The 12,500-nt window shown below is 43.6% G+C and overlaps 2 protein-coding genes across 5 annotated transcripts in view; both read left to right on the plus strand.

Annotated features, from left to right (window-relative positions):
- rxrgb (retinoid X receptor, gamma b) overlaps positions 1-8,010 on the plus strand; it is a 26,675-nt gene extending 18,665 nt beyond the window's left edge. For 3 of the 4 annotated variants that reach the window (XM_076278960.1, XM_076278961.1, XM_076278958.1), the window contains 8 exons: positions 1,989-2,130; positions 3,572-3,757; positions 4,593-4,756; positions 5,015-5,144; positions 5,580-5,712; positions 6,168-6,259; positions 7,133-7,238; positions 7,674-8,010. In XM_076278960.1, the coding sequence (XP_076135075.1) occupies positions 1,989-2,130; positions 3,572-3,757; positions 4,593-4,756; positions 5,015-5,144; positions 5,580-5,712; positions 6,168-6,259; positions 7,133-7,238; positions 7,674-7,821 (1,101 nt within the window). In that variant the 3' untranslated portion in view covers positions 7,822-8,010. The remainder of the gene's footprint in view (positions 1-1,988; positions 2,131-3,571; positions 3,758-4,592; positions 4,757-5,014; positions 5,145-5,579; positions 5,713-6,167; positions 6,260-7,132; positions 7,239-7,673) is intronic. The other variant, XM_076278959.1, reaches the window with a different exon arrangement.
- A 2,575-nt stretch (positions 8,011-10,585) lies between these two features.
- The window catches only part of lmx1a (LIM homeobox transcription factor 1, alpha), a 16,346-nt gene continuing 14,431 nt past the window's right edge, over positions 10,586-12,500 (plus strand). Inside the window, exons 1-2 of the mRNA XM_076275460.1 lie at positions 10,586-10,616; positions 11,033-11,213. Coding sequence (XP_076131575.1) covers positions 10,586-10,616; positions 11,033-11,213 — 212 coding nt within the window. The remainder of the gene's footprint in view (positions 10,617-11,032; positions 11,214-12,500) is intronic.

Raw genomic sequence — 12,500 nt, forward strand, 5'->3', positions numbered from 1 at the left:
CTGTGCAATGTGGAAAATGGGTCAGTAGTGTTTGTCAGGGCTTAGAGGCCAGACCAGTATTCCCACCTCAGCTCCAGCTCCCTGCATTCACACACACACTCACACACACACACACACACTTGGAGACACACACACACCACTGTGAAAAAAAACTAGGGCAGTTTTCCCCAAACATTTGCTGTAGATTTTGATCTGTTTACTGAGATAAACCAAGAGTGTTCCTGGATGCCGACCCCCCCCCCCCCCACACACACACACACACAAACACACACACACACACACACCCCTCCCCTCCCCTGACCCCAACCCCTCCACAGCACACACACCCCCGCATACAGTCAGTCGGGCGTAGTGCGGATCTGCAAATCAGAGCGATTGATCGGCAGCAATTGACTTCCTGTCAGGGGAGTGTGCTAGTGTGCCATTCATGTGACGACTTCTCTAGATGCTCTGTAATCTCCCCGATCTCCTCTTCGTCTGATTGGAGGGTGTTAATCCGGAAGGACGGGAATAAATATCCCGACACTCACTTCAAAATAACCATGTTATGGTATATAGATTATATATATACTCTACCTGTCAAAAGGTATATACAACCCCAAATCAGCAAAAGTTGGGACGCTGTGTAAAATGCGAATGAAAACAGAATGTAATAATCTGCAAATCTCTTAAACTCATATTTAGTTGCAAAAAGGACACAGACCATATATCAGATGTTGAAAATGACAAATTTGACTATTTCATGGAAATTATATGTTAATTTTGAATTTGATACCAGCAACATGTTTCAAAAAAAGTTGGGACAGGGCTAACAAAATGCTGGAAAAGTTGTGTAATGATAAAGTTCTGTCTAAACCTGTGTGAACAAATTATGAAACAATGTAATTTTAATGTTTCTTAACATGAAATGTTGAAGTATTTGGGGAGTTTCGCCATTATGTAAGCACATAATGTAATCTGAAAACTGCTGCTGTGACCCCAAACTTTTGACTAGTGTACGTTACATATACGTTAAGGTTATAAAAATACTGGGATGTTGGCCTTCTCTGTGTCATGTTTTAGATGGTTCTGCCTCCATAAATTTTATCTTGAATTGATTTGATTTATTTATCAGTAAACAAACCCATCTCACATAACTTTGACTTCATATAACAAAAGCATGGCATCGTACACAACTGTAAATAATTTTTTGCAAGCTGTGGTGTCAGTTTTTGGTCACAACTTTACCCCGGAATCGTTAACATCAATCTGCCCATTTTAGTTTTTGGTATGTGTTTTATGTTCTGGTCATTGGCAGATCCATTATTGCCTCACTTAGCGGCTGTTGGTGCCGTTTTGCGTGGTGATTCAGGAGTGTTGATCATTGTCTTGTTTCCTGTGGAAGTGGTGAAAGGGCCTGTTCATTGCAGGCAACTCAGCACCCTTCCCCATTGCTCAATCATTTCATCTCACTCATGTTTCTTTAATCTCTTAGTAACATCTTAGTACATAGAGGGTGTGTGTGTGTGTGTGTGTGTGTGTGTGTGTGTGTGTGTGTGTGTGTGTGTGTGTGTGTGTGTGTGTGTGTGTCTTTGTGTGGATGTGGATGTGTGTGTGTGTGTGTTTGTGTGTCTTTATTTATGTTTGTGTGTGATGTGTAAAGCATGAGCAGTACTGGAGTGAAACAAGCTAAATGAAAATTAGACAAGTAAATAGATGATGATCAGCAGATGGGTTAACAGATTGTGACGTAGATCAGGTCTCCTGTGAGACTGGAGTGAGGGCAGGACCCCCTCTACTGGTCAACCTGTGAACTGCAGGAGCCCCATAAATACAAGGCATGCATAACACCCGACACCAGTCCTTTGCTGACATGGTGCTATAAGATTCTCGTGAAATTTCAGTTGAAGGTCAATGTATGTGTGTATCTCTCTCTCTCTCTCTCTCTCTCTCTCTCTCTCTCTCTCTCTCTCTCTTTCTCTCTCTCTCTCTCTCTCTCTCTTATTCAGATGAACTCTCTGAACAACGTGAGCAGCTCTGAAGACATTAAGCCTCCTCCAGGTCTGTCACTGGGGAACATCAACTACCAGTGCACCAGCCCCGGCTCACTCTCCAAACACATCTGTGCCATCTGTGGGGACCGCTCCTCAGGTACATACACACACACACACACACACACACATATACGCACACACACACACATACGCACACACACACACACACAAAAACAGACACACACACACACACACGCATATACGCACGCACGTACACACACACACACATACGCACACACACACAAAAACAGACAGACACACACACACACACATATACGCACGCACGTACACACACACACACATACGCACACACACACAAAAACAGACACACACACACACACACACATATACGCACGCACGTACACACACACACACACACATACGCACACACACACAAAAACAGACACACACACACACACACACACACACACACACACATACGCACACACACACAGACACACACACACACACACACATGCGCACACACGCACACAAACATATACACACACACACACACACACACACATACACACACATACGCACACATGCACACAAACACAGACACACACCACACACACACACACAAAGACACACACACACAGACATGCACACAAACACATAGACACACACACAGACATACACACACACACACACACACACACACACACACACACACACACAGACACATACACACCACACACACACACACACACACACACACACACATACCTAGATAGACAGATAGAGAGATAATTGTAAACTGGATGTCTGTACCCTGCTGCTATTATATCCTATAGAAAACAGGTTACCAAACAGTTACTGTAAATAAGAAAATCATAGTGAAACATCTCGCATGTGAATGTGCCTGTGTTCATCAAAGCAACACAAGAACCGATTTTCATTTTGATCCAGAACTAGTAGCCCTCAGTTAGGTAGAAAAATACCTCAACGGGTGTGTGCTCTTCACACACACACACACACACACACACACACACACACACACACACACACACACACACACACACCTCAGCCTCAGCTTCACCCAGCTCACCTCACCCTTCCTTAGCCCAGCACACACAGCCAGCGATGTGACAGTGAAATGCCACGGCGGAATCCTGTTAATCGCTTTACTACACACACTACTGGCGACGCAGTCGCCCATCGATTCAGTGGACATACACTGACCAGACAGCTGTTTTCTATCATGACGTATCAAAATCGCCCTGACAAATAGAAAGGGGCCGATTAGAGCGATGGGACGGCCCGACGGTCCACTTGCCGTGTGGGTCTCCCCACTTACCTCTATAGATTCTATTCCATTTTTCCGGTCGCCCGCCATAAATCGCTGTCACGTCGCCGGCCGTGTGTGTACTGTAGGCCTTTAGTTTTTTTATTTTTATTTATTTTTCCGATGCTGTTATTATCCAAAGCAACTTACAGACACCAGTTGCGGGGATAGTCCCCCTGCAGCAACTCAGGAATCGAACACACACATTTCTGGCTCGAAAACAGCCGTTGTCTTTTCTGTCGCTTTACAGGGAAGCATTATGGGGTGTATAGCTGTGAAGGCTGCAAGGGCTTCTTCAAGAGAACCATCCGGAAAGACCTCACCTACACATGCCGGGACAGCAAGGAGTGTCTGATCGACAAGCGCCAGCGCAACCGCTGCCAGTACTGCCGCTACCAGAAGTGTCTGGCCATGGGCATGAAGAGAGAAGGTGTGTGTGAGTGACAGTTGACTTTCATAAGCACACTGGGGTTAGTGGGTCACAAAAACACAACAGAAACACAAACACAAATGCTAAATCACTGTATTAGGTAACCTTGCACACACACACACACACACACACACACACACACACGCACGCACACACACAAACACACACATGCACAGAGGCAATATTTTGTGAACCCACAGGTGTTAAAGAACATGCTACAAATATTTTAATCACATTTCTGGAATGTAATTAGTGAGGGCAAACAAAGCTCTTTATGTGTGTTTATGTTGGCAGATTAATGCCTATTAATCCATGCATGACACATACACACTTATGTAAAGCACATGGAATTTAGCCTCGTAAACCAGACTCTTGACTTTTCGTGCAAAGAGTCTAACCAGGCGACATTGGAGTTCCTTTAAACCAATCACTACACGTTTGGTAATGACGTATGTTAACCAGGGCGGACACAATGATAACGATAGGCTTGCAACTTAAACGTGGTCGCTCCCAGCCACGGCCTCTGTTCGCTGGTTGGTTGGCAGCACATCTGTTGAAGGCACATCTGTGCAAGTCTCAGTACTGAAGCAAGATTAAATTGAGCGGAATTGCGTAGACAGGCGGAGCGTGTGTATGGTGTGGAAATTGTGTGTGTGTGTGTGTGTGTGTGTGTTACCCCTGTGTCTGAAATGCGCTATATAAATAAACTTCCCTTGCCTTGCCTTACACACACACACACACCACTCACAGACACACACACACACACACACACAAACAATTTCCACACCACACACACGGCACAGATTGTTTGTGACTTGATGACCTCTGGGTGGTCCTGCAGCTGTACAGGAGGAGAGGCAGCGTGGCAAGGAGAAGAGTGACAACGAGGTGGAGTCCACCAGCAGCTTCAACGAGGACATGCCCGTGGACAAGATCCTCGACGCCGAGCTCGCCGTGGAGCCCAAGACAGACACCACCTACGTGGAGGGAGGGTCCAGCAACTCGGTGAGTCTGGAGTGGACAGGTGGTCCACTGTTGTTGTTTTAATTGCAAAAGATTGCAAAACATTTGCTATGTACAGTATGTTAATTAAGAAGAAATGTATTAATGGCTGTTCTTGTTTGCATGCATTTGTCTGTGTCTCTGTGTGTGTATGTGTGTGTTTGTGTGTGTGTGTGTGTGTGTGTGTGTGTGTGTGTGTGTGTGTGTGTGTGTGTGTGTGTGTGTGTGTGGGTGTGTGTGTGTGTGTGTGTGTGTGTGCAGACAAACGACCCTGTGACTAACATCTGCCAGGCGGCAGATAAGCAGCTGTTTACTCTGGTGGAGTGGGCCAAACGCATCCCACATTTCTCCGACCTCCCGTTGGACGACCAGGTCATCCTTCTCCGCGCAGGTAGACACACACATACACACTCATAGGAATTCCCAGATACACACACATACTCTCACACACACACACACACACACAGGAACACTGACCTGTGCAGGCAAGCATCTCTCATTCCTTTCCCCACTGTTTATCATTAATGATCATATTGCCTTATTGGTTAGGATATTTGAATATTTTACAATGTATTATTTAGCAGGCAAACCATAAACCATTAATTTAACACAATCCTCTCTCTCTTTCCCCCCCCCCCCCACCCTCTTCCTCTCACACAATCCTCTCTCTCTCTCTCTCTCTCCCTCCCCCCCCACCCTCTTCCTCTCACACAATCCTCTCTCTCTCTCTCTCTCTCTCTCTCTCTCCCCCCCACCCTCTTCCTCTCACACATTCCTCTCTCTCTCTCTCTCTCCCCCCCCCCCCCTCCAACGCTCTTCCTCTCAGGATGGAACGAGCTCCTGATCGCCTCCTTCTCTCATCGCTCGGTGACGGTGAAGGACGGGATCCTGCTGGCCACTGGGCTGCACGTGCACAGAAGCAGCGCTCACAGTGCGGGCGTGGGCTCCATCTTTGACAGGTGTGTGTGTGTGTGCAGCGCATGCCAAGGCCAAGCGCCAAGCGCGCACATGAATCCACGAGTCCACATCAGCGCGCGAGCCGCCGCCGCGAAACAGTCACGCACGACGCACCCACACACTCGCAAGTCCACCCACTCGTCCACGCCAGCCAGGCTCGGACACACACACACACACACACACACCCATAGGACCTGGAATGCACAGGCCGGCAGATTTTTGCACGCCAGCATTTTCAACAGTCCTGCACGTACGCAACCGTCTCAAGACCTCACGTGTGGATTCTTGCACCCATGCATTGCACCCCACCTCATTCCTCCGGTCACATATACACTAAGAGGAGTTACTGTGATGGCCGAGTTGACATATTGACTCTACCCTTGATCTCTCCAGGGGTCAGACGGTCGCCGGGGTGATGTACTGTATGTGTGACAGGGTGTCATGTTTTACATTACAGGGTATTAACTGAGCTGGTGTCCAAAATGAAGGACATGCAGATGGACAAGACCGAGCTGGGCTGCCTAAGGGCTATTGTCCTTTTCAATCCTGGTGAGTGTGTGTATTTGCGTGTGTGTGTATTATTGTAACTGTAATTGTACATTTTAATACAATCCCATGGAAGAAGTGGCTAAAGTACCCCCAACAAACTCCTACTTTGCAAAACCATTTTCAGTTATACTACCACTGTTACTCAATCTTTAATTTCTTCCCCCCAACTTATTCATATACATACAGTAGCTGATAAGTGATCTAAAGCTAGTTAGCCATTGTGTTTTTGTCAATGAGAAAAATGCTAAGATTGCTATTTCCCCCTATAAGAAAATCTCTGGTCTTGTCTTCTGGGCACTTACCTTTTCTAGTCTGCTTTAACCCATTTACTCCTAAAATGCCTGTTAAAATCCTGTGGCATTCTAGACTAAATAACCTTATTTCCTGAGGGTTTTCTGAAAAAAATACTAAGAATTGTCAACGTCTACCAAAACCTTAATATCTAAGCCTCTGTAGCACCTAGAAACATGAAATAAAAAGCATGCTGCGCTACGCAGCAACCAGCGGGAGATTCAATGTTGCGCTATGCAGCAACCGGTGGGAGATAGATTGTTGCGTCGTGCAGCATCCGGCGCGAATGGGCTAGTCTGCTTTTGCTTTGTCTTCGCATGTCTCTGTTGTGCTGTCATCTCTTGTTGGTTCATAGCCCCTGTAGTCTCTTGTTGGTTCATAGCCCCTGTAGTCTCTTGTTGGTTCATAGCCCCTGTAGTCTCTTGTTGGTTCATAGCCCCTGTAGTCTCTCATTCTCTCTGCCTGTCTGTCAACTCTGTGTGCTCGTGTGTTTCGCCTCTTTTCTTATTCACTGCTGATTTGATCTCCTATCGCTGGATTATCTCAGTGGTCATGTCCGCTGTCCTGCTCTTCCCCTTGCAGATGCCAAAGGCCTGTCCAACCCTCAGGAGGTGGAGGCTCTAAGGGAGAAGGTCTACGCCTCACTGGAGTCGTACACCAAACATAAATACCCAGATCAACCTGGCAGGTATACACACACACACACACACACACACACACACACACACACACACACACAATGGTGTTGGTTTGCGGAGGCTGGTGTATATACAAGCCTCCACTCTTGTTTGTAAAATAAAGCCTGGTCACCTCCCCTGAATGATGAGTCTCACACTGTCTCGGATGTCCCGAAATAGCTTCCTGTAAATGCACTTACACAAATGTGTCATTTGTTCTCCACAATGTATTTGCTGCAAAAGAAGCCTTGCTGGGTTGAACCCCACCCCCAACACAGTAGTTTACTGTAATCAAACTCAGTCTCACAGGGTTGGATGGGCAGACACACACACACACACACACACACACACACACACACACAGAGACCACATGCAGAACAACCACACAGTAACACCCTGCTTGTGTTTGTGTTTGTGTTTGTGTTTGTTTGTTTTGTTGTTGACAGATTTGCCAAGCTGCTGCTGCGCCTGCCCGCCCTACGCTCCATCGGCCTCAAGTGTCTGGAACACCTGTTCTTCTTCAAGCTCATCGGGGACACGCCCATCGACACATTCCTCATGGAGATGTTGGAGACGCCCCACCAAATCACATGACCCCAAGCCTCCCCCCCCCCCTCCTTTTTTTTCTTTCCTTTTTTGTTTTTTTTTTGTTTTTTTTGTTTTGTTTTGCTGAGCGCACACCCAGGGGTGCGTTTCCCAAAACCATGGTTGCTAACCTGTTAGCAGCTTAGTTGGTTGGTTGGTTGGAAATGCATTGCACACAACAAAGTTGCTAACTAACTTACTTAGTTTTGGGAAACGCGCCCCAGCGTAGCAGCCCCTGCAATGAGCACAGTCGGCGGCTATAAACTACATGTTTTGTACCAAGCACAAAATTATTGAATAATGTGAAGGTTTGTATGAAGACGTGGTGGATGGTTGGGGGAGGGAGGGGGGGGGGGGGGGGGTTAAGGAAAACTGTTGAAAATTAACTTTAATAGATTTGTTGTAAACTTGTTTAAAAGAGAAAAAAGAGAGAGGAATAAAAAAAACATTTTTTGTGTAAATAGATGATATCAGGTATCTGTGCTAACAGCAATTCAATGCAATAATGAGAATTTATTTTATTCAAAGAATAAGTGTACAAAACAAAAAAAAACTAAATTTCTTAAACAAAATGCATTTTAGAATTCTGTCTGAATAAAAATATTTAAATTATTTTCTTGTGCTTTATTTGTGATCAGTAGTGTTGACTACTCTCTTGTCATTCTCCTGTTGGATGTATAGGTAGGTATTATTGTATGCGTAATGTGTAGCTGCCAAACCACCCATTTGCACTGTTAATTGGAATCTGTATATTACAAGAGCATCAATCAAAGGCAGTACTGACAGTCACTGTAGCAGCTTGTAGCTCTTAAACTGAACACTGACAGTCAGGTAGAAAGACTGTTAATAGATAACCTCACTTAGATAATTGCAGATAATAAATAGTAGATAATAAACTTCTCCAAACAAAAATACCATATTTTCCTTCAAAAGGTCTGAAAACCTTCTGCTCAGTTTTCACATTTTTTTAAATAAAAAAAACTGATCAGTAGCCTACACTGCACTTACTGTCTGTAAATACAGTCACATTGCTTGACGTACTGTAGTAGCCTATAAGCAAACACAGGTTTCTCAAACTGTTTCTCAAGCTATTTGCAGTCAAAAAAGATAAGCACGTGCAGGCACTGGGCAAAATAGACAGCAGGTGGCGCTCTTTTTGTAACAAAATTCATGGATCCTGATTCTCCAGTGGCCTGGCAGGAACCTGGGGATGATAAATAAGACGTAAAACTGATTTTGCAGAGCCAATTACAGACAGATGATTATTGGAGGCTGAAGAATACCATGATGCCAGCTTTAGACGGCTCCCGCTTTGCTTAGAGTGGACTTTCACTTACCTAGTCACTTATTGTGACGATGAAAAGATGCCGCACTTGAGACATTATTTTCTGAGAGTGGTGTCCCATGTGTATTGTAGACTTGCCTTTGTTCAAACTGTCATTCTGTATTGTGTTAAGCTTTAGCCGGTTTGGTGTTGCATGGAATTGTTTTATTCAGTTCATGTTGGAGTCGGACTAATTTATTTCCCTGAAAATAGTCGACTCAGACGAGGTGAGGGACCTTATTGACTATTCTTTATGTAAAGGCTATGTCAAAGAAGTTTGACTTATTTGTGAAGGTCTAGGGGAAAGAACCCACACCCACCCTTTCAATTGTTCCAAGGTCTAAGGGTGCTGTGGTGAAAATAAAGAGTAGCCTAGGCCTGGGCTAAGTTTACCTGTAAATGTGAGATATGTTCTGTATGATCAAATTAATGTATCAGTCAGCATGATCATTGATTATAGATTCTCCCCTTGCACCACGAGATGTCAACTTCAACTCTAACATTAGCAAATGATAGCCTAAGGCTATTTCACATCATACTGAACTGAAAGACTATAACATCAACATATAATTGAGATTCGCAATTAAACAAATATTAGTGCCTGAGTGCAAGAATTAAGCCATTGCGCGTATTTTTATAGGCTAACTGGTTACAGTAAATAACGTTATTTCCTATTAAACTTTCGTTTTAATATTTAATGTATAGTTGCCGTCAATTAAGACACACATCGACTATAGGCTATTATTATAATAAAATAACTTACTTGAGCAGTGGCTTATTCCGTCCACAACAAAACCAAAAAAACATGATTCACTGCCCACGCCTCGGATATGGCAGGCAGGGGGTATGGTGGCTAGGACTAGGATGGGAGGAGGGAAAAGGAATGGACAGAGGGAGGATGACTAGAGAATGAAGTAAGGAAGAGGGGAGTAAGGTCCTTTTACAAATGGGTTAACTCACAGCTGATCAATATCGAGCGGGGGGCAACACTGCTGACATCCGTCAAGGCGAAACTTTCTTCGGTGTGTCTTTAGCCTACTCTGGGAGCGGATAGCGTATGACCTCGGTTTCGCTGAACAGATTCATAGGCTACATTCCTTACACCTGCCGTGATGCTCAGGAAATAAAATAAAGAAAATCCGAGGTTAAAGTGTATGCCTTTTGAAGACTTTGTGGTAACGTATGCAACTGTTTTATACTCTATACAGACCGACCATAAATATTTATGATGCTGTTTACAGACTGTAACGTTTACAACAAAGGGACTGCATGCAAGACAAGCTGAACTTTTTGTTTAGATGTGTCTTAACATTGATGCCGTTAAAAAAAACAAATATAGCTAAGATTATATTAAAGTGAATTAGACTTTTCTTATTTTTGTTTAAATGTTAAAATGATCAGATTGTATTTCATCTGTTCCCTGTGACAGAAAATCTAATTTCAGTGACGATGGTAGAAGGCAAGCCGCTGCCGCTACCAGGTGAGTTTTACGCTCAACAAACACACCGCAACTCCTTCTTTTTAACTTTTCAAAAACTTGTCTTCAAGACGTTATAAACAATGACAATGGTTAGAGGACAGCTAATTACTTAGAGTGAAAGACTGAAAATAATCTAATGGCCTAAATAAAATATAGGCTAGGCGTAGGCTACCGTGTTTTCATTAGTTTTTTTTTTATAGTATTATTATTTATTATTATCATATATATTTTCAGAATAGTTATAGGCTACATATTAGGCTAGCCTATAATAAACAGATGCAATATATAGCCTAGCCGACTCTCATATTTCTTGACAGCAATTTAACAGTAAAATATCGAGCAGCCACGCACTATCGAAGTATAATTAGGTGACAGTAAGGTAATACAAATCTTAACTTCACTTGTTCTGCCCACAGATTTGACGCCAAGCTCCGTTTGCAAGGGCTGCCACCTGCGCATCCGCGACAAATACCTGCTCCGCGTGCATGACGGCCTCTGGCATGAAAGCTGCGTTCAGTGTGTTACTTGCCGCGAGCCCCTCACGCACTCTTGCTTTCTTCGAGACAACAAACTTTACTGCAGGCGCGACTACACTAAGTAAGTAGCCTATCATGCATGCTTTAACTCAATTAAACGTAGGCTACACAACCACAGGGCACTGGTGAAGGTAGTTCTTTGTCTATAGCCTATATGTCAGGTAAGACTGTGTCGCCAGTTGGACTACAGCTTTGAGCACTAAGTTATATAGGCTAAAACTTATTCCGTAGGCCTACTTTCTTGCCCATATTTGTTAATGCCCGTGTCCATGATGAATTTGGAAAGCTTGTAAAAAAACGACTTGTCAGTGAAAGTTACACATGAAGCTTAGACCAGTAACAAAATCCATGGCTCTTGCTGCGGTGTGTGTGTGTTTTGACCCCTGGTGATGTTCCTTCGGGCTATTCTGTTTGTCCTCCTTGTCTCCCGTGGTGTGTCGGTGCCTGACTCTGACTCTTGAAGGAGCATCTCCAACGTAAGGACACTCTTGCTTGTGTGTGTTGTATTGTTCATTTCGAGTCTGGATGTCCGTCTAATCCACATTGTCCTCCAAAGGAGCCACCACCTAGCGAGAGGCAAGGAGACGACAGAAGGCAATCCACTCTTGGAAATTCCATTACATCGAGCCACTGTAGCCTATACGTTAGTATAAGTCAAACCTAATTTAACCATGACGGCATCATCATGTGCTCCAGGGTATTTTTTTAGAGCTGGCAGCGACCTTCCCCGCATGGAAGTAGCCTAATCTTAATTATGAAGGCCTATATGCTACATAACTGTTACTTTAATATAGTGGCCATTACATTCATTCGGTGCAACTTTTATTCCACTTTGATTTATTTGGTAGGAAGGAAGTCAGTGTAATCGAGGACGTTGTATTTTCTAAAATCCTCTATGAACGTTCCGAATTGATCATAAATTCTTTATCATTTTCATTTACACGAAAAGCTATAATTCGTTGAAAATTCGTTTGTATATTTATCCAATATCTCCAATATGTCTCCAATATCTATTATAATAATAATAATAATAATAATAATAATAATAATGATGATGATGACACTAATACAACAGTGTTTTAGTTAGTAAACATTATAATATAGGCTAATTGTATTAATTTGCATAGTTTTATAGAAGCACTAGATTGCTCTTTGTCTGAAACTAGGACAAAAAATATAACATATCCTCAATGGACGATAATTATAGATCCATTTATTATCCAGATAGCCAGTGATGAGACAATGGTCTCCATGTTGCACAGAAAGATTCATCTTATATTCAAGGAATGATGCATACAATATGTTTACTTTAAGTGATGAGACAATGGTGTCCATGTTGCACAGAAAG

The sequence above is a fragment of the Alosa pseudoharengus genome, unplaced genomic scaffold (genome assembly GCF_046254945.1).
Source record: "Alosa pseudoharengus isolate Yale_2024_CS ecotype anadromous, Long Island Sound unplaced genomic scaffold, YU_APseudo_1.1 YU_APseudo_1.1_scf_11, whole genome shotgun sequence".
In the NCBI taxonomy this organism is placed as follows: domain Eukaryota; kingdom Metazoa; phylum Chordata; class Actinopteri; order Clupeiformes; family Clupeidae; genus Alosa; species Alosa pseudoharengus.